This window comes from Argiope bruennichi, chromosome X2, assembly GCF_947563725.1.
Source record: "Argiope bruennichi chromosome X2, qqArgBrue1.1, whole genome shotgun sequence".
Classification (NCBI taxonomy): domain Eukaryota; kingdom Metazoa; phylum Arthropoda; class Arachnida; order Araneae; family Araneidae; genus Argiope; species Argiope bruennichi.
The window spans coordinates 130322134-130343765 of NC_079163.1; the positions used below are offsets into that span (position 1 = coordinate 130322134).

The following is a 21632-nucleotide window of genomic DNA, read 5'->3' on the forward strand; positions in this document are numbered from 1 at the left end:
GGCTTTAAATTTTTTCCTACTGTTTTTTTTATTACTTTTAATGCTGTTTTTACAGGGTTCTGAATTTAATGTTAATAAATCTCGAAATTATTTAAAAGTACTTTTTGCCTGACGAATATTCCCACTGATATATCTTCAAAGCTGGTGACTTACTGATTCTGAAAAAAAAAAAAAAAAAAAAAGTAAATAATAATAATGCCTTAATTTTTATTCCTATAAAGAAAAAGTTCTGAAAAATATGGAAACATATTTTTCATTAAGACCTAATGTGCACTGTTCCTGAAAAAAAAAAAACACAAAAAAAACCCCGATATTTACATTCAAAAACAGTGACAACGTTTTCCGTCGTGAAGCAGCGAAAAATGATTCAATTGAACCAGGTAAAGTGTTGAGTTACAGCACAACATTTAAAAAACAGCACTTATCCCTGGTGCCCATCTCGCTGAAACGTTTCAATCTGCGAATAAGGTTTACAATGGATTCGCCCAACCTGTAGGGATAAATGTTGCGATTGAGACGCTAGTTTTTTTTTTTTTTTTTTTTTTTAAATTCACTATTGTGGAAAGTTGTCCTGTGGTTATTGGCATTTTAATTCATGAAAATTTTTTAGATGCTTGTTATTTTTTAATTGAAAGCAATAAAAAAAAATAAACGAGAATATAACTGATTGCTAATGTTAATTTTTTTCTACTCTCCACTTTGGAGGATTTGAACAAAATTTCGTATTTAATTTTATAGAACAATAATTTTATTCCTTTTATTTAAAGTTTGAGTCGGATTTTGGGAGAAGTGTCTAGCAATTTTTGGTGAAACATTTTGCGTTTTAAATCTTTTAACAATGGCAGATGCAACTGGGATTAAATCTTATTTACGTGAAAGTGAAGTTTTTAAGTTTTTATCGCTGGTGGATCTTGAATAAAATAAACTTATGTCATCGGTTGATTTAAACGTATAAAATTTAAAATTACATAAGATGGATAAAGTAGGTGACATTTTTATTTGCAACGCGGATACTATTGAAGAAGTAAAACGACATGCTCATATGTTAACATTATTTCTTTCAAGCGCTTCATTTTTAACAGAAGCATACATTTTGGTAAAGTGTATTATTTTCTTATGGATATAATGGTGAATGTTTTTTAAATTTAATTCAAATAATTATTTTCGTATTGCACTATTGTCTATATGAATATATTATTGTACTGTACTTTATTATATGAAAGTTCTGTATATTACATATAAAATAATTTTTCAACCTATGAATGCAGTCTTATACTTAATATTTTCTCAACTTGTCTTAGAACATAATATCACCTGTACTATGGCCTTTTCTGTAAATGGATTGCTTTTTAAGTAATAAATAAATGCATTTTTCAGATTTTATTCGCAGTTATTTAGCTTTGAGCTATGTTTTTGAATTATTATTATATAATATAACTTTATAATAAATGCAAGCAATCAGATTTTTAAAATTATTTTCATTCTTTTGTTGTAAGTATACATAATATTATCCAAGTAAAGTCATTTAATATTCTTATTTTCTATTCAGTTCAATTTTTATGCCACCAATGTACATTCTTATTTTGTTCTTATCTTGTAGATTACAGTTGAATCAAATCTGAAAAATATGCTTTTAAAGTAGGGATTTTAACTCGGTAATTAAACATGGTTGGCTATCCAAGAGAATTGGATACATTGGGTTGAGTGGCATTGAGTTATGTTTTAAGATCATTAATCGCCAAATCTGTTTATGTATTTTTAATTTGTTATATTAGTTAGGCAAGTTTTGATAGGTTTGACTAGAATTTTTTTCTTTCTTGGCGAGAAATTTGTACACAATTCTCTTCTTTTATTGCATTTTCTTTTCTTTCAAATCATTGGAAAATGTAATATGAAGTTGCTTTTAATTGCCTATGAGCTCACATATTTCTAACCATAATGCATTGAATGTGTTAAAACATTAAAGAAGAATAAGTTCCGCATAGGAAGAAAAATTATAATGCTTTAGCTATGCAATATATGTACTTTCATTTATGCATTACAAATTTTTTACTGGTAAAACATGTATACCATCTTCTAGAAAAATTTGCATCATTTAATTTTTTTTTTTTTTTATGTACACTGTTCATTAAAATTAGAAAATAATCTTTTACTGACTGATGAAATTTCGTAATAAAAATTTAGTGATGTGATCATTTATATTAATTGTTTGCAAATGAATGTAAATTTGGACTTCTGTATATTGGAAAGCTTTAGAAATTTATGAATTAGGCTGCTAATAGTGATCCATTTTAAAATTTTTCTGTAGTGTTGTTTTAGTTTGGGAGTTTTCAGTTTTCATAAACAAAGTCAAAGTTTTATTAAAATAAAAAATCTTACTGCATATTGGTGAATTCAAATAAGACATATAAATGGAAGTTCCTGTAGATAATGAATATTCAGCTAAATAATGCAGCAAGAAATTAGGACAAATTTTTTTAAAGTAAATAAACCACCTGGTCAAGAGCTGTAAAGAATAACGGCTGCAGCCAAAGACTATTTTTGACTGGAAGAAATCATATGCTAAATATAAGACAGGACAGTCAGTTTTAAACTTTCAAGCCACGTTGAATAAGCCATCCATTATTGCATGAAGGCTTAATGGGGATAAATTCAAAGAAATAAGTTATTGTGAATTAAATCTTATTCACTATTGTTACACTTGTGGATGAGGTTTGTTTATGAGTTATATTTACTTCTGTGAAAAGTCATGAAATGGCATGGTTTTGATTTACTAGGATGCAACAAACAACTATAATTTCAAACTGTCTATGAAAAATATATAAATTGAGAGTAATATTTTTTATCGCAATAATTGAAGTTGTCCTTAATATTAGTATTTATATTTTTATGTATCTTGTAGGATTATTTTGTTGAAAAGTTGTGGACTCATTTGCCTTCTGGATGGCTTGAGACAGTTATGGAATTCGATATTGATGACCTTGAATTGTTTATAAATTCAGAGGAAAATGTTAGGTATACATATTTAATGTGATTTTTTTTTCAGGTTCTTCAAGAATTTTTTTTATAGTTTTTTTATATTTTTGTAGATGTAGACGTCCATGGCCACTTACATTACTATCATTTCGTGCCAGTGCTTTTGCATTAACATTATCTCGTAAATCTATTTATTCGCCTGAAGTTATAAGAAAGTTTCTGGAAGAAAATTTTAAATCTCAGAGTGAGAATTGCCAAATTGATTCTGCCTGTAAGCATATTATTCTTTTCTTAAAATGTTAATTACAATTTCTAAATGAGTTTTTTGAGAATGAGATTATGTAGTATTATTGTGAGGCTTTGTTCAGAAAAGGTCTAAAAATGTATTTTACCAAGTTTGAATTTATAATCAATTTATGTACAAATTCAAATGTATAATAGCTGGGCAAGTATTGGAATTATTTTATGTATGCTTTTGAAAAATCATTATTTTATTTAATACCAATTATAAAAATAAATACTTTGGTAGTAATAAAAAAAATGAAATATGGTAAATCTATTTTTTTTTTTTTAAGCAGGAAACTTTTATAGATCTAAATAATCAGCACATTAGTAATTTATGAAACATGAAATCTTTTTTGCATTTTTATTTAACTTTTTAATTTAGGAAGACTGTAAAATTTAAATGTTATGTGCTATTACATATTAAAGTTTTTAAAAATAAACAGATCTAAATAGTTCTGTGGTAGGTTTTTCAAGCTTCAGATGAAAGAATTCATTTGTTATAATATTCTAATTTAGTTTCCAATCCATGAAAAATTGGGCATTAAATGAGAATTAAAACTGGAAAATTCCATAAAGGCCCAAATGGAATATACCGGAAAATTGTTAAGACCTGTTCATACTAGCTATAGGAATATTCACACTAAAAGTCTTTTTGCACAAACATTTGAACTATATAGAAGACTATCGGATACTTTCCTATTTTCTACATTATAAAACATTGTTGATTTGACATTTAAATATGAGAAACACTGCTTAATTTTTTTTGGCACTTCCTGTTCTTAAATAAAATCCAATTTTTGAGTTACATTTTTTTTTTTTTTTTTTTTGTCATTCTCAGTTTTGTTTCCAAAGTTATTAAACTAGTTAAAACAATTTGTTTTAAAAAGACATCAAATTATGAGAGTTAATTTTTTAAATGTAAATGAAAAAATACCTCTCTGCTTAATAGATATTAAATAAATTTTTTTTTCTGAAAAAATTTTAAGGAAGAAAATTATTTTAACTAATTTTGTTGAATGATATACGAGTCCCTTAAAATTTTAATTTTATATTAGACAAAAAAGAAAAATTTGCTGTTGTAAAAAACACATTGTATCCTTCCTGTAAATCATATTATACTGAATAGTTAATTCCAATGTAGTTATGAATGCATGGTATTTTTTTTTAATATTAAACTTTTTATAGTTGAAAAAATATTAATTATCATCTACAGCTTAATGAAAATACCTGCAAGAAAAATCTCATTTATTATTAAATTTATAAGAGAATTTTATTATGGTGTTTCAATGAAATTTTTCTTGTTGAATTGTTCTGAACTAGGTAAACAATATTTATAATTTTATTGATAATTTTTGTACTGTATTGTGTAGCTGAGGAATGTTGCTGGAGCTTTTCTTCTAGTGAATTTGAAAGCAAATCGGGGCAGCATAAGAAGATTCCCGAGTTTTGTAGGAGACATGTGAAACCAAAAAAGCAGCATGAAATTTTTAGAATGGCACAAGTTAGTAGTTCTTTTAATTGAAGTTATATAATTAATTTCCCCTGCTTTTAAGTATTCAGATTTTGATTGTATAATACAATGAAACACATTTTGCTCAGTTTTTGAATTATTGTTTATTTTTCAGTGATTTTGTTTTTTAAATTATATTTTTATTGCATTTTCTGTCCTTTCATTTTATTGAACTATAACATTTCTTATAATATTTGGTTATGGGCATACATCAAATAATGAAAAAAGGAAAGTATATAATTCTTAACATTCTTTCATTTTTATGTATGAATGTTCTACTTCATTTCAAATAAAAAAATTTAATTTAGGATTTATGCAAATTTTTAGTCATTCCCATGTCTCTCTAAAGCTAATTAATGTATTAAATCCATTGTTTGAGATAAAATTTCCCTCCCGGCAATTGGCAGATGTAGGCGTTTTGTGGCTCTAGGTTGAGTACATTATGAATTCCTTTTTAAACAAATTTATCAGTTTAGTTTGGCAGTTCATTGAATTTTTAAGTTAATCAATATCTTAATGGTTTAATTTTTTTTTTAATTTGAAACTTTGTAGAAATATATATCATATTATGCTCTTAGTTATTATGGCTCATGATAGCATAGCACCCTTCTTCGAAAACACATATTTAAGCATGCTCTTGGCATTTTTACTGTAAAAACAAAGTGAGTAAAATATGACAAATTATACTTGATGAAGTGTTAACATCTTTATATTTCAAACCTCATAGGATTTCTATTTTGAATTTTTGAACGTATTTCACTTATTTGGTAACTAGTCCGTAATAAATTTTTTTATTGACCTGACTTTAGCCTCCATATGCCAACATCCTAAAGCAACTGCTTAGTTGGAAATCTGCCATTGTTCCCAGCTGATATCGAGTTAGTGGAAACCCGAATGTTTTCTTATGTGAAAGGCATACAAACTAAAACTGCACTTCATTTTTTTTTTTGCTTTAAGATAATTAGAGACATCATATTAATAATTGTTGGTCTCAAGCATTTGCAACTCTTAGGTCTCTACATTTCCAATTTTTATTTCATATACACATTTTGATTATCTTGATTTTATATACAATATTTTCAAAATTAAATTTTAAATATTTAATTATAAATTTGTAAGGGTTTAAACCATGACAAATGAAACTGTGATTAGTTTCCATTATTTCATATTCAGGGCTAGATTCATTGCTACATTTTCTATGCTGTTAAATTTTTTTAAGATTAGAAAAGAAAAAGGGTTCAAGGATTTTGGTTTTGTAGTTTTCTTAATATTATAAACAGTGTAGAATTTTGCAAACTTAAGTACATAGATTGCTGCATTTCATATTAAAAGTGAATATATTTTACATTTCTGTCAGAAATAATTTATATGCATTAATAAATTATCATAATTTCTGATATTTTTTATATAAGGTGTTTGCAATGAAATGACTTTAAAATTCCTTTTCTAATGAGGAGGGAAATTCTTACAAGTAAATGACAAATAGGTTATTAGCTCTTCTTTGTTTATTAAAGTTCTAAATTAACTTTATTATAATTCAAAAACTGTTTATATTGTTTGATTTACACACTGTCATTTTAAGTCGTAAACAAAATGCTTGCAAGTTTTTTGAGTTACTTTTTTATTTTTCTTATTTATGTTTATTGTTTATGAACATGAAGTGCTAAAATATTATATTTAATTATTTAATTATAATTAAATTTCATTATTTTTTATTTTATCCATATTTTTAAGTTTTATGTTTGATTTTCTTATTATTTTGACCATATTTTGTTTTTTCATTAGTTGATCAATTTTGTATTTTATTGTAGGTTACAGATTCCGTGATGAAGTATTTTGACTTAAAGCATGCAATTGATATAGGCTCTGGCCAGGGTCATTTATCCAGACTCTTAGCTTTATGTTATAATTTGAAATTAGCTACTCTGGAAGCTAATCAGCTTCATGTATCAGGTGCTGTTCAATTTGACAAACAGGTAATCTTATTCTTGGCAATAATTTCTATCTAAATATTTTAATCCTAATAGTGCATCTGTCTTTCTTGTTGATTGTATTTGTATTGGACTACATTTTGTGATTGATTTTTGAATGAAAATTTGTTCTCCCCTTTTGGTTTATTTTCCTTATTGTTTTATTCTTCAAAAATATTTTATAAAATATTTACATAGAAGGAAAAAGACTCATAATTTGATTTAATAACTAACAATTACTGAAATCATCGATATCTGTAAAAACAGGTGTTAAAATTTTAATTAAAATAGTAAATCTTTGCTGAAGTTGCATAGATAGTATGTTTAAATTCTTCTTGATTTTTTTTTTTGTCTGAAAAACTTTCATTTTAGTAAAGTATATAATTATATTTAAAGTATAAGTATATAATTTTCTTCTCTCGTAATAATATCTAAATAGTATATTTAGTGTTTCAGAATTTTTAATTATTTTCTGGGTTTATGTTGGGTTCTGGCTTGTATCACAAATTTGTAAAATTTATAGAATTGTATCTTATCATTTATAGAATTGTATCATAATTATTTGTATTGTAGGCAATAAATAGTTTGAGACGGGTAAAGAAGTATAAAAGTGATGTATCAACAAATGTTAAGACTTTACCACATCATGTAGAAAGTTCTGTGACTCTTTCATCATCTGAATCATGTTTAGAAAAGGTACTGGAAGGAACAAATATTATCTTGTGTATATTTCTGTAATTTTGTTAGATTTGTTTTATTTTTACATACTTATCGTAATTTTTCCATTTTATTGTCCTCAAATCCCATGGAAAATATTTGTTCTAATTTGAAATGAAAAATTGAAATGAAAATTGAATCTAAATCTAAATTGAAATGAAATTTAACATTATTTGACCTTAAGTTTATTGTTAAACATAGATTTTTTTCTCTTAAAGTTAATATGAATTTAATTTTAAATAGTTTTGACTATGTGTCAGTAACATTTATTACTCTACCTCTTGCTTTGTTCATACATTTTATAGATTTTTTTTAATTTGTATCCCAATTTCATAATAATCGGTTAGAAATAATTTTCAATCTCTGATTTTAAATTTGTTAGTAATCTTAAAATGTTCTCCCTATCCTTGAAATTTTTTTTATGCTCTGTGTTTAATTCTACAGTGTCTTTATTAAATGCAATTATGCAGTCTATGCTTGCATCAATATGTCGGAAAAGTTGTAGCAGTTGCATGTAATAACTCATCTTAATGCTGCTGTTTGTTGTATAAATATTATTGAATTTTAAGCATACTTATTTGATTTTGAAAGGTGTTGAAACATGCGTGGGATCATTCTTTAGAGGATTACGAGGTATGCATGTTGATGATTTTTTTTTTTACTTGTAATTGATTTTTCTTATTATTTGAATAATTGAATTAATTTTTTAATAAGATTTAATTAAAAATTATTCCTGACATTGTTTTTAATTTTAACTATTAATGTTTTCAGTTATGATAACAATTATGGTGTAGATGTTTAATTCCATGTTATTTAATGTTTACATATAGAGGAAAGAAGTTTATTTATAACAATTTTTTTTATTTTCTTAATAAGCATATTTTTCTCTATAGATGATAATCACATGGTTTTATTAAGGTTAATTATGCTTATTTTTTATTAGTTGGACATTTAATATGTTTTGTGTTAGATGATTTTTAAATTATTAATTTTTACATACTTAAAAAATGTTAGCTATAACAGACTTACTGTTGTATTGTCTATGTCGAAACTGATTGAGAAAGTTTTAATTTTCAAATAATTCAAATTTATTGGATAGAAAAACGCTACCGTTTTGATAAAAAAAATTTATTATGGCAGAAATTTGCTTTAATGGGCCTTCATACATGTGGTAATCTTGCTGAAACTGTTCTCAAGACCTTCGCAAAATGTGACCAATCACAAGTACTTCTTTCAATTGGATGCTGCTACATGAAACTGGAATCAACTAAGTTTGTATTATATTGATCTTCAAAATTTTTTTAAAATTTTTTATTATCTTGCCTTATTGATATTTATTATTTACTAGCAACTTAAAGATAAAAAATAGTATTAATTGATGCGATTTTTGTTTTAAAATGTTTATCTTTTTCAATGAATAAATGGTTTTGTAAATGACCACATATATAATATGTGTGTTTGATCAAAAACTTCAATATTTTGATTTATTTCATTCTCTTAGACTCATTTATTTCCTCCTATGTGAGGTTGATTTATGGTAGAAAATTTTTCACTATATTGATTTTTCTATAATATTCTAATAAGTTTTAAGACATTGGCTTTTTGTTTAGCAATATTTGTCTTAGAATTTGTCTCTTTCAAAGACTCTTGGATTACCTTTTTAGTTTTTGCTTCTCAATAATATAAAAATCTGCAAACTTTTGCAGTCTTTACTTGTGGAATTTTTCTAGAATTTTATTAGCCTGTTTAATTTTTAAAGTGAAGTTTTAGATATTTGTATTACACTGTATATTAGCGTATATATAATATGTTGTACACATCCAACATTTTGCATAGAGTTAATGTATCAGTATGTTAAATTTGATAGTGGAGAAATGTAGAATATTTAACCTTTTAAGTAATTCAAATGCATAAAATTGCTATTGTTATCTTCTTCATTTGTGTGTGGTGATATTTGTATTATGAAGATGTGAAAATTCTTTTGATTTTACGGGAAACTTTTATTTCAGTCTTTTTATAAAAAAGGCATCACTGTATCGTTAAAATTTTCCAGGTTTATTTGCAAGACTTTTAAATTTGTGGTAGGGTTCGTTTATGCAACTGAAACTCTGAATATCTGTATTATCTTGTGAATATTATTTCAGAGATGTGGTTCTTCCTCGGATTCGTTTTTCTCATATTTTAAAACTTCTAAACTCTTTTTTTTTTGCTTTTTTTAAAATTCTGTTATTTATTAAATACAAAAAATTAAATTCCCCACACAATTTATATTTATGGGAGAATGGTAAAAGTCCCTAAGTCATGATTGGGTATAATGAAATTTTTTTCAAAAAGTGTATGGAAAGCAAATGCTGAATATTCACGAACATTACAGAAGATGGTCCCGGATAATTTGCTGTTGCAATCAACATCGCCAATTGATCTTTTTTGTTGGAAACGGTCTTTTTCTTTGACAGTAATGCAAGGTCTTCCTGATTTTGGTGTCTTAGTGTTGTAGAAAGATTGCTTATGGTTGGAGTTACTCTCCTGCTGCCATCATAGTACAAGGATGCATCCTTACGCAACAATCACAGCATAAGGAGCTAGTGGATGTGATTTAAAGATTTCAGGCCATTTCCACTAGTATCAAAAAGAGTTGTTTTCATGAGCCTGAAGTTGAGTTGATCAAAAAGAGTTGTTTTCATGAGCCTGAAGTTAAATTTAGTTCTAATATCGTAAGTTAGATAATTATTTTTGAAATAAATAAACTAAGTGTAGAATCGTTCGACGATGCAATTCAGACTTAAAAGAAATCTGTAGTTCAGTTGTATAAAAAGGACTATTTAAAATATAGGGTAGGCAAAAATCTCTGTAAGAAGCATGAATTAAACAGCAAAAATCTGCAAAATAAAATTTTTTGCACAAAAAAAATGTTTATTACAAACCTTTATTTATTTAAGTCCAAGGAAAAAGTTTGTGTCAAAGGAAACTGCAAAGAAAATATCTGGCGAAACTGCCAAATTGTGAGAAATATGCATTTATAAAAAATGAGGTCCCAGATCTCAAGAATTTTTTTAGCATCTGAATCTTGTACATAAAATGGCGCTCCTTGTTGTACGAACAAACTGTATTCTCAAGAGCTAACTAGTAATTGCCAGTTGAATCATGTCCAAGAAAGACCTGTAAAAAACAAAACAAAAGCCAGTAATATGTGCCAAAATATGCTTCAAAAGTCCATTGAGTACTAAAGAAATATTTACTAAAATATGCTACTGAGGTATATTTCCAATAAAGTACTGGCTTTCTCTTTATATTTGTTGTCCTATATTCATTTAAATTTGTTCTAAGCAATGTACTTCTCAATGTAATAATAAGACAAATATATAATAAAAAGACAATTTTCTTTTAAAAACCTTTTTGAGAAAGTCATATGGTATTGATTTTTTACTTTTATAAACATTTTGAAATGAATATAAAAGCCATATGGGTTGTAGTTTTGATAATTTTTTCCATAGATTGACTATTTAATTCATACTTTTTGCATGTTTTTTCTTTGTGCGTTGTTTCGTGATGCATTTTTAGATTTTTTCTTTTTTGTCTTTTGGTCAATCATTCCCTGTTATTTAAGAATATTACTATTAAAAATGGCATATGAAGTAGCAAATGCCATTTATATTACAACATCTGCATTGTACAATATATTTCACTTTATAGTTATAGATGTAATATATAAAAATTTGATTTGATTCGGGAATGGTTCTGATTTACTAAATTTTAGGAATAGTTGATGCACATCTTGTTTTACATATGATCTAAAGCAAGATTTATACTAATACTCACAAATGTTGTACTTCCTTTGATAATAGAACCTGTAGTTACTTGCAATTTTACTTTATGGAAAATAAGTACCAGAAATTGGAATGAACCATGCAGAATAAAGAAAAATAGCATCCGTTAACGAGCTTGATAACGACTAAAACAAAGGAGAAAGTTTAGCTCCTTAAATTTATTCCTACCTCCTTGGATGTACCTAAATCATATTATTATTATATGGAGTGCAATCCTATTTTAAATTCCGTCAGTAATTTACACTAGAAAAAGTTTTACTGCCACATTTTGGCAATTTTTTTGTATTTAGCTTTTGTAGTTCTATTGTTTGATTTTTTTTTTCCGATTTACTTACAATTATTAAATCATCCAAAAAACATTAATAAAGAAAATTTCATGAGTAGAAAAATGCATTAAGGGATATTAAATTTGGTTTAAAAGTTTTTTTTTTAAAGCGGTTACATATAAATGATCACAAAAGATTTGTCTGTTCTGAATTTTAATATGTAAATGCTTATATAAATTTGATATTTTTTGAGGGAAGGAAAAAAAAAAAAAAAAAACTATGGATCTGACAAATAACATTTTGGTTGTCTTGGGATTTTTTTTAATTTGAATTCAACATTTCTTAAAGAACAAATGAGTTTGATAAACTTTTCAGTTTGACATATGCATTAATGTAACATAGAATAATATGCAGCCATAAATCAGAATAGATATTTAACTGTTTTTAGAAAAAAATATTTGTGCTTTTTGGTTTATATTGGCTTGTTTATATTCTGTGTTAAGTTCAAATGTATGTATGTTAGCAATGGATATACTTTAAAGTTTTTACATGTACGACTAGAAATGAACAGTTTTTGTTTTATATCTCTCTTAAAAATGGGTTAATTCACATTCATTGTTTTATTTTATAATTTTCAAGATAGTAATTATCACCAAACAGATTATTTTGAAAGAGCAAGTTATTCCTGTGATGCTATTTAATGCATATATTCTGTCATAGAAAATACTCCACATTTCTAATTACTTATAATCCAAAAAGTTAAAAACCTAGTAGAATTTGTCATTTGATTTGTTAATGTGTCATTTTCAGTGCATGTAAATCGCTCTGACTGCAGAGGTAGTCTTCATATTTATTTTCGATCATCATTAAAGTCGCAAATGACAATCTTTTCCTCAGATTCAAAATCCCCCGAATATGAAATTTTAGGTTATTTAAAACAAAACAATGGGGGGGGGGGTTAGAGTATACAAGATAATAAAATCTAAGGCATTTTTTTTTCATTCATAAAATTAGATATTAAGTCATATAACTTTCCGTTTTATTGGTTGGTTCGATAGTTTAACTTTGGGCTTTCCAGCAGTTCTTAAAACGACTTACTTTGAAAGATACGAGATAAAACATTTAAAAATATTAATCCAAAATTATATACATTTGTTTTCGTAATTTTCATAAGAAAACATGAAAAGACAAATAAAAATTTACTGTTAATAATTTTTTTTTTAATATTCATCTTTATATCTACAAATAAATCTTGATATACAATATATGTAAAACCGAATTTAATAAGGATCTTCGAGTTTATATTTACTAATATAGTCAATTGAATGCTATTAAATTTTTTTTTATTAAACAGATATCCTGAAAAAACTAAGACGGAATAAAATATTTCATCAAGATTATTTTTATAGTATCCGAAAAATTATAATAAAGCGATTCTTTTAAAAAATATTATTCTTTAAGAACGTAATTTCCATCATAAAATGTCCATCAAATGATGATTAATGTCAGTTGTGAACATTTTTGATAAAGCGTTTACATTTAGTTGCTTTATTTGAAAAAAAAAATCGCAAATAAGAAAATGGAATTCATTTTTAAATATATCTGTTTAACTTTTAAAGACAATACTTTACTATTATCTAATGCCAATGTTCATTCCATTCCTACATTTATTATTTTTTGTATTATTATTTTTTACTTAATATCTCTTTTACAGCTATATTCATTTTTACTTTCTTCTTACCAATTTCAAAAATATCCTTTATTTTTATTGTAGAAATCATGGATTTCCTAGAATTTTCTACATTCCTAATATCCTAATTAGTTCAATATATGTCGAAACAGTGCCATTTGTATGTAGCAAAATCGAATCTGTTTGCTGAATCGATTTGTCCATTCTCTTCTGGTTTTTGTATAATTATTTTATCAAATTATTATTTATTGTTGTATCAAAATTTAATTATAACCTGAACTTATATTCAAAGATTTGGTTTGTATTCCGTTTCATTTGAGCAAAATTTTTTCTCTACTTTCTACTTTGAAACATATTCTAAGTAATAAATCTAAAGAATTTACATTTGCATTTCAAAGTAGATATTGCTCTTTTAAAAGAATCGAGTTAGAAATTTAAATTTGAAGAAATTTTCTTTGTTTACAATTTTTTATACACTATTTTTCCAGAACGACGGGAAATTTCGGATTGTAATTTAATGCTTGATATTAGCTTTTGAGTGTCATGCAGCATTTAGATTATTTTTTTTATTTTTTTTTTATTGGCAGATTGTACCATTTATTCTTTGTTGCATAGTTTGCAATAGAATTTAGCAAAATTTTTTTGATAGAAAAAGCCAATTTTACAAATCAAATTTTAGTTAGTTTTATTCACTGTTCATAGCAAAGAATAGTTTTTACCTCCTGCTTGATAACATAGATAATTTTGATTTATACGAAATCAGTATTAAAACTGCTATTTTGAATAAGACTAATTTACTTATTTATTGAATTGGTAATTATGTTGAAATGAGATCGCTATAAAATTATTATTAAAATGTTTAACAAAAATTTATCATTTTTTCTAAACTTTGTGTAATTTTATTTTTTAGAGATAGTGAAGGCTATCCTCTTAGTCTCTTTGTTAAATCCTTGCCATCTCATAGTTTGAGTTATGAAGCAAAGGAAATGGCTTGTCATGCTTTGGAAATGTACATTCAAAGGCTTCATGGTAAGACTTTATAGGTCTGAACCTTTGGTTTCTATATTAGCAATTTGTGAAGTAATGCCTTTGTTTTTCACAGCACTTTTTGATCAAGTATATATAATAAAGATTGCGACTTAAAGGATGTTTTATATACTATTTGTTTAGAAATACAGTGATTTATGTTGATATTTTTTATCCCGAATCCTGCATAAGAATAACATTCATTTCAAGTAAACGCGAAATGCATTAAAAATGTCGTAGTTCAAATTAGTGGACATATAATTAATTGAACTCTGTTCAGCGACAGCACTGTATTTTAAAAAATTTCAGTAAATTTAATTTCTTCTCTATTTTCTTTTGGGACGAATTTTTTAAAAGGTATCATTGATGCTTATTCACACTTATTAATTACTTTTTATAAAAAACTTAATACTTTTTCAAGTTCGAAGAAATTTACAGTGCTTCTATAGTTTATTAAATCCAGTTGAATGTTTAGGTTATTCAAAGAAAAAAAAATCCGACATTGCTCCAATAAATTTTATTATAAACTTTGTTTTGAATTCATATAGTGAAAAGCGCCTAAATATTCTCAAGTTTATAATATTTTTACGTTTGGTAAATTTATTCTCCCTTGTGTAGGGGAAAAAAATTTTGCTAATCGTTCTTTAATTACATAATGTAATCAATCTAATGCTTGTAAGAATCTGTAAAATCTTTAAAAACTGATTATTCTCTTGCTTCATTATAGAAGCAGCAACGAAGTTCCTTACTTATAGTGAAATATATCTCTGAATTGATTTAGATATTTAATGTTGAATTTTTATTTGCAATTTTGCTTTCCTTTTTTTTATGCATTGTAAAAAGATCTAAAAGTTTTAAAAGAATTAGATAAGACGGATTAATAGTTAATATTTAAATGAAGTTGTAATATTATAAATTGTATACATGCAGAAGCAGCTAAATTAATAGTTTTCATACACAGTTAAATTCATATGTGAAAATCGATTGTAAAACCTCATTTCTTGTATAATATTTAAAAAAAAAAAAGAAAAAAAGAGTAGATTCCTAAACTCTTGAGTAAAAATTTCCTCTTAATACCTTCAAATATCGCAATGTGTACAAAGCTGATGACAGTTAAATCTGTCAGGGTACCAAGTATTGGGAGTGTAATGTTAACTACATGCTATCCTTACTATTTGAATTACCATTCGAAAATATAAACTTAAATGTCTTGTGTAAAAGTAAATCACTGAAATGTTTTTATAATATTGTTTTCTTATTACAATTGTAAAACTTTTATTGCCTGTGGAACTGTATTTCTGTCATAATTGAAAACATTTTTTATATCTATTTAAAGAGTTATGTTTTGGTAAAGAGATTTATGATGGATATGCTTACCTATATGTTTTAAGATTATCGCTTCTCGGAATTTGAGTTAAGATATAAGTGCAGTATAAGTTTTAAGAGTAGACATTTTAGCTGATATTAAATGCATTCTTTTCACTTTAGGATTCTGAAAACGGATTTTTATTTTAAATTCTGAAGTTGTGCATGAAACAGGCTTTTACAAATCCGATTTCTGCTTATCAGTTTTTTTTAATTCTTTATTTTTGAAGTCAGGCTTCAGCAATATTATTATTAATCACAGATCTTGGTTAATTGTATAGTTGTTTTTTGTTTATTTTTTTCTCCGTTAGTTTTAAGGAAAAATTTCGATTTTCATTATTCTCTTGTTTCTGTCCTGCAACAGTCTTTTATAATTGTGAAGGAAATTAATGTTTTCTATTTATGATTGCATAGATAAAGTCCCACATCTAAAGATCCATTGTTACAGAGCAACTTTGGAACAATGTATTGTTCATCATCATCCTGAGTTAAAGCATTTGGGATTAAGAGGTGTTAAGAATGCCGAAAGTTTACCATTCCAAGAGTAAGTAATGTTCTAAAAACTATATTCTGTGTTTTTAATGACGCTTTGTAAATTGCCACGTTCAAAAATTTAATATTGTCTATATCCCGTCGCTTGTAGTACCTCTTCCTGAAAAGAGTATTCATAAGTCCTTGAGTTAAAAAAAATAGAGCAAAAATGCAATGAAAGTTAAAAAAGTCAATGTGTCATGCTGTAAGTTGCACAAAATAATGAGTTGATTTGATCCGTTTCTATATGAAATGTAATCGGGAAGCGAGTTTTTTATCCCAAACCTTTACGTTCTAGATGATTATTTTGTAGAGAATCTTTGAAAAGAAAGTCGTCAGAATTGTATTAATAATAACAATCGAAAACAGAAACTTTATGAATAACTAGGATATATACAAATTTGTGCTATTAGGAAACCAACTCCAAAAAGCATCAAAATTCGCTTATTACATAATAATGGATCTCCGCTATAGTTAATTTATTGAGTTCCATAATAGATGGATTACTTCGTTCACAGATAAGGTTTGACGCTGGGCCGATTGATTTTTTATTTCCTTCATGCAAGTCTTACCTTTGGTCTCTGGATAGATTTTTCTTATCTTTTCAATTTAGCTATTATTAGTTTTTGGTTTCGCTTTCATGTTGCTCCTATGGAAGTTCATTTGATTTACTAAATATACGTCATTTTTTTTGTGAGTAGTCACACACTGAAGTGGCATGTCTATAGTTTTCTAAAATACTGTTTAGATAATTACAATTAAATATTTTGGGCTATTTAGAGGTTAAAATATTTAAAAAAACAACTTAATTGTAATATTTTGTAAAATATTTTTTGTAGCATTTTTCTTTTGGGAACTGACGAGTCGTCACTACATAAAAATGGCATTTTCTGTCCCAGCCATTAGTTCATTTAATTAATTTTATTTGTATTTAAACATCTCTTAAAATTGAGTTACATCACTTATGTTCTTCATTAAACGTCTAAAACAACACTATAAAATGTTCATTTATTATGTATTAAGCAAGCAAACAGAAATTAGGAAATGATTACCTCTTAAATTAGTTAACATTTTATGTTCAAGTCACAAAATTGAGTATGTACTTCATAAAAATCTCGAATTGGCCATTAATATGTTTATATAAATGAACCAGTTTAGTAATTTTGACATTACTATGCACCATAGTGTAATATTCCTGGAAAATTAGTGTTCAATTCTCAAAATGAACTGTAGATCTGAAATAAGCATTGATACTCGAAAAGATGTTCCTTCTTCAAACATTCAAATAACATCTCTTCTTGAAATTGCAAAGACTGTTCAACAGAGTCATGGATGCATCCAAAATAATCCTCCAAAAGTATAAGAAGTCTGAACTAATAACAAGTAAGCCTGATAGGGGAAGAAAAGAAATTCTTAGTTCTACGATTTAGAGAAGCATTACGAAAAAAATACAAAAATCCTAAAATGAGGGCTGTAAAAAATGCCACAGCAACGTTCACAGCAATAGGCAGGATTGTGCCAGCTGAGACAATTAGAAGGTTGCTCAGGAAAGGTAATTATCATGGTAAGGTAATCAGGAAAACACCCTTCAATTCCAAAGTCAATAGAGACAAAAACCATATATTAAACCTAGAGTTTCAGAAAACCATTATATTCAGTGACAAAAGTAAATTTTAACATTTTTGGGAGGGATGGTCAAAGCTATATATAAAGGAAGTCTAATTCTGAACTACTTCCCCAAATACTGTTACCTCTATTAAGCATGAAAGAGGTTTAATCCTTGTATGGGGTTGCATGTCTGTAAATGGTGTGGATAATTTAGTCTTTATCTTTGGTATAATGGATAAAATGAAATATTTGGAGATACTGAAGAGAAGTTTAAAGCAAAGTGCACAGAAACTAAATTTGGGATCAAGTTTTATTTTTCAACAAGAAAAACGATCCCAAACATACCTCCAAAATTGCGAGTTATTATGCAATTGTTAAATGCAACTGCATCCTCTACTTCAGTCCCCCAAACCCCACTGTATTTGAAAAATTATGGTCAGAATTGGAAAAAAATCTGTTCAGAAACACGACATTAGTAATAAAGAATACTTAAAAATTATATTATCAGAGGAATGAGCCAAAAATAACATTCCAGGTAACACAAACTCTTGTTTACTCACTCATGTATAAAAACTGTTTTAAAAGCGAAATATTAGTTCTTTTTTTCTTTTTCTTTTTTTTGTTACCGAGTTAAACTATCTGTGTACTCTATTTTTGACAAAGAAATTTCTAAATTTGACATACAATTTGTTATTGTACATACAAACAAGAACAAAGGAATGATAAGTTTGTGTTTCTTAGTATATCTTTTATTAAATTCACATTTAAGTTTAACAGCTAAAAGAATAATGACACATTATTGAAAGAACAAGTGGTGTATACTCATTTTGGGAGCCATTGTTTACACCCCCATCATTATACTCCTTTGCAACTACTATCACATTAACTTTTTTGTTTTATTTTATTAAAAAGTATAAGAAGAATATGATTAAAAATGGCTTTTTTCATTAAGTTTATTTATTCATTTTCATAGTATTAGATTTGCTTTTTAATTCTTTAGCTTTTTGCGATATCTGGTTAGATTAAAATATTAATTCCTGATCTTAAAAATTATTTTGATGCATGTATGATGTATGGGCAAATCATTTTAGTGGTTATTTGTGTATTATTATAGTTGATTGCAGGAAGCTGATAAAAAAGACCCTGAAGGAGATAACATTCTTGTTAATTTAATCAAAAACACAAAGAATAACTGCAAATAAATTTTTAAAAATTCGAATCGAATAAAATGCAACTTTTGTGGAACTAATTTGAAATTTGACTTTACTAGCTGCAATCGTTAAATATGAATTGCAGAAGCAATAAAATATTAAAAACCGTAGTTAAAGTTTTAATAGCTTTGAATTTGACATTTTTTTTTATATGTGTATGCTAAAAATTACATCTTGTTAAACATTATTCATAGACGATTAGAGGTGTAAAAGCCAACAGGAAGTTTTTCTGGAACTAAATGTAAAATTAACATTTCCTAGAATATTTATTTCGCATGTACAATGAAGCTTTTGCATACGATGTTTGACGTCGATGGTGTTCCTATTTACTCAAATCAATGTATTTTGATACATCTCTCTATAATGACAATTTTCTCACCTAAAAGCTGGTAATTAACAATATAGATTTTTTTGGAAATACACATACCATGACCCAGAATCTGAAATAACAAGGGAATCGGGTGCTCGAAATTGGAGCCTGTTGTAGTTGTGGGTTAGATCAAATCTCTAGCCTTTGACCCATCTCTGAGTGGCCAGTATCGAACTTGTTTACTTGGAGTTAGTACCTTGGGCTGTTCACTTGTTCATTGAAGTGTTAAAGTCATGAACTTATGAAAATATGAGAAAGTTAAATTCACCCGTTTGTTGACAAGTGATTTCTGCAAAAATAGGAACGCGTCTTTGGCTAGCCCTTTTTTCCTTTCCTTTTATGTATATTTTTGAAGTTAAAAAACTTTTTAGTTAAAATTTTTTACCAAGAACTTCAAAGTAAACAATAGAATTAGTATTTATTATATAAATTAATAAATGTAGTTAAAATATCATTATTTGCTCCGAACACAAACGATGGATCCGCAAATACTGAAGCTGTCAACATTTTTTTTTCTTGATGCGTCCCTCCAATATTTTATATTATATATATATATATATATATATATATATATATATATATAGTAAAACCTGTTTATAATAAAATTTATATTGTTTTTAATATAAGATTTGCAAATATAGCATCAAATGTCAGAATTCTGCGATTATGTTGCATTTGTCTTTTGTCTACTTTTGGCAAACTTTTTATTTTTAGGTATGCACAAAGAGCTCTTAGCAAAGCTTCAGTTACAGTTCCTAATGAATTTTATTCTCTACCTGAGATTCAGGCTTGTTTAGAGCGATGGAAAGAAGTATTAATATTTTATTCGTTAAGATTGATAACTGCGCCGGTAGTTGAAAGTCTGATTTTGTTAGATCGATTAATCTATTTATACGAACAAGGTGAGTGACTTTATTTTCAGTTCTGTTTAAAGCTTTTTCTAGCTGAGTAAACTGATTAGTCCTTTATTTTGCAGGTTATCCTGGTTGCATTGTTCCAATATTTGATCCCACTTTATCTCCAAGAAATCAAATTCTTATATCAGCAAAATGTAAGATTTCTAAGAAAAATTAAATAATAAAAAACTGAGTTAAGTATTTTTTTTTGATGCAAACATTTCTGGGGCTAATTTCTTTTTATCAATAATTAGTTGCATTCTGTTTGAGTGAATTGCGCCCTTAATGTTTTAGTCAAACTTTGATTCATACCTGTAGCACTTGCACACATTATAAACCATGTTAACTGTTAAAAAGCGTTACTGTACTTCTGACTTAGGAAATGTTTTAATTCGCCAGGGGGAGGGGCACAAAAGTGCGATTTGGAGCACCGTATGGTTATGGGAGACAGAATTTTCGATTCCAGTTACTTCCGATGTTGTTAATCTGTTTAACTTTTCTTACAGAATAAGGATCAAGATCTTCAAAGAATGACAGCTTACCTATAAAAACTTTGAGAAAAACGTGGAATAGTGAGTGGAAATCATTTATGAAAGAATACGTCTTTCATCTAACTCCTTTATGCTGGAGTTGTACCCCTAAAACGCACTGAATAACCAGACAATGTATTTAAAAAGTATCGCTCTTTACTAGACAGATCTTGCTATAAACATTATTGTGGAATGAGACATTTGATTAGTGGGAAAATGTTATCTAGTCTGATTGCAATGGAATACAGTATTTTTGAAGAAAATGCCAATTCAAACTAGACCCAATTTCTTGTTCTTTGTATAATTACTTGGACTTTTAATTGTAAAATAATCATTTTAGGCATTAAAATAATTTCCAAATGGAATTTTTTTTCATAACAAAATAACTGAGTTATTTAGCAAAAAAAAAAAAAAAAAGTTTTCCGAATTAAAATAATAATTTATTAAAGTATATTAATTATATCCGTGACTTAGTTGGAAAAATGCTAGTAAGGATACTATTTAGCTTTTCATAATAATACGGTTCAAAAATCTGAATAAAAACATTTCGGATATTTTATATGGCGGCGGCGTTTGAGATTCTTAAATAAAAAGAATTATTCTAAAATAGGTTTAACTTAAAACTCGGAATACGTTTTCTTGAATTTTTTCACAAGCAATTAATGAGAATAATGAACTGTTATCTGTAAACGCATTTAATTTTTCTCAGATTGTATTCTTTCATGGATTTTGTCGTACACTACACTACACTACACTACACTACCTGCACTTCGCTTTGCACTGATTGCATGCATTTAGAATATGTTAAACTTTTACACATATATTGTTTGGTAATAATCTGGAAGAAACTGACA

General features: G+C 26.8%; 1 protein-coding gene across 3 annotated transcripts; it reads left to right on the forward strand.

The window, feature by feature from the left end:
- Positions 1-220: 220 nt before the first annotated feature.
- LOC129960442 (methyltransferase-like protein 25B) lies at positions 221-20441 on the forward strand. 3 transcript variants are annotated; one of them, XM_056073879.1, is made up of 12 exons: positions 221-380; positions 2903-3015; positions 3090-3247; positions 4632-4762; positions 6583-6747; positions 7315-7437; positions 8050-8091; positions 8599-8729; positions 14152-14270; positions 16047-16176; positions 20067-20254; positions 20329-20441. In XM_056073879.1, the coding sequence occupies exons 1-12, from the start codon at positions 267-269 to the stop codon at positions 20424-20426; spliced, it is 1512 nt and encodes a 503-aa protein (XP_055929854.1). In that variant the 5' UTR covers positions 221-266; the 3' UTR covers positions 20427-20441. The 3 variants fall into 3 exon arrangements, with proteins under 3 accessions (XP_055929854.1, XP_055929853.1, XP_055929855.1); XM_056073878.1 differs by lacking the exon at positions 221-380 and adding an exon at positions 534-1096; XM_056073880.1 differs by lacking the exon at positions 221-380 and adding an exon at positions 1002-1128.
- The last annotated feature ends 1191 nt before the right edge of the window (positions 20442-21632 follow it).

Coding starts and splice junctions, on each gene's coding strand:
- LOC129960442 (XM_056073878.1), top strand. CDS start 974: ATGGATAAAGTAGGTGACATTTTTATTTGCAACGCGGATACTATTGAA. Junction 6,748..7,314: donor CTGTTCAATTTGACAAACAG/GTAATCTTATTC, acceptor TTTGTATTGTAG/GCAATAAATAGTTTGAGACG. Junction 8,730..14,151: donor ATGAAACTGGAATCAACTAA/GTTTGTATTATA, acceptor TTTATTTTTTAG/AGATAGTGAAGGCTATCCTC.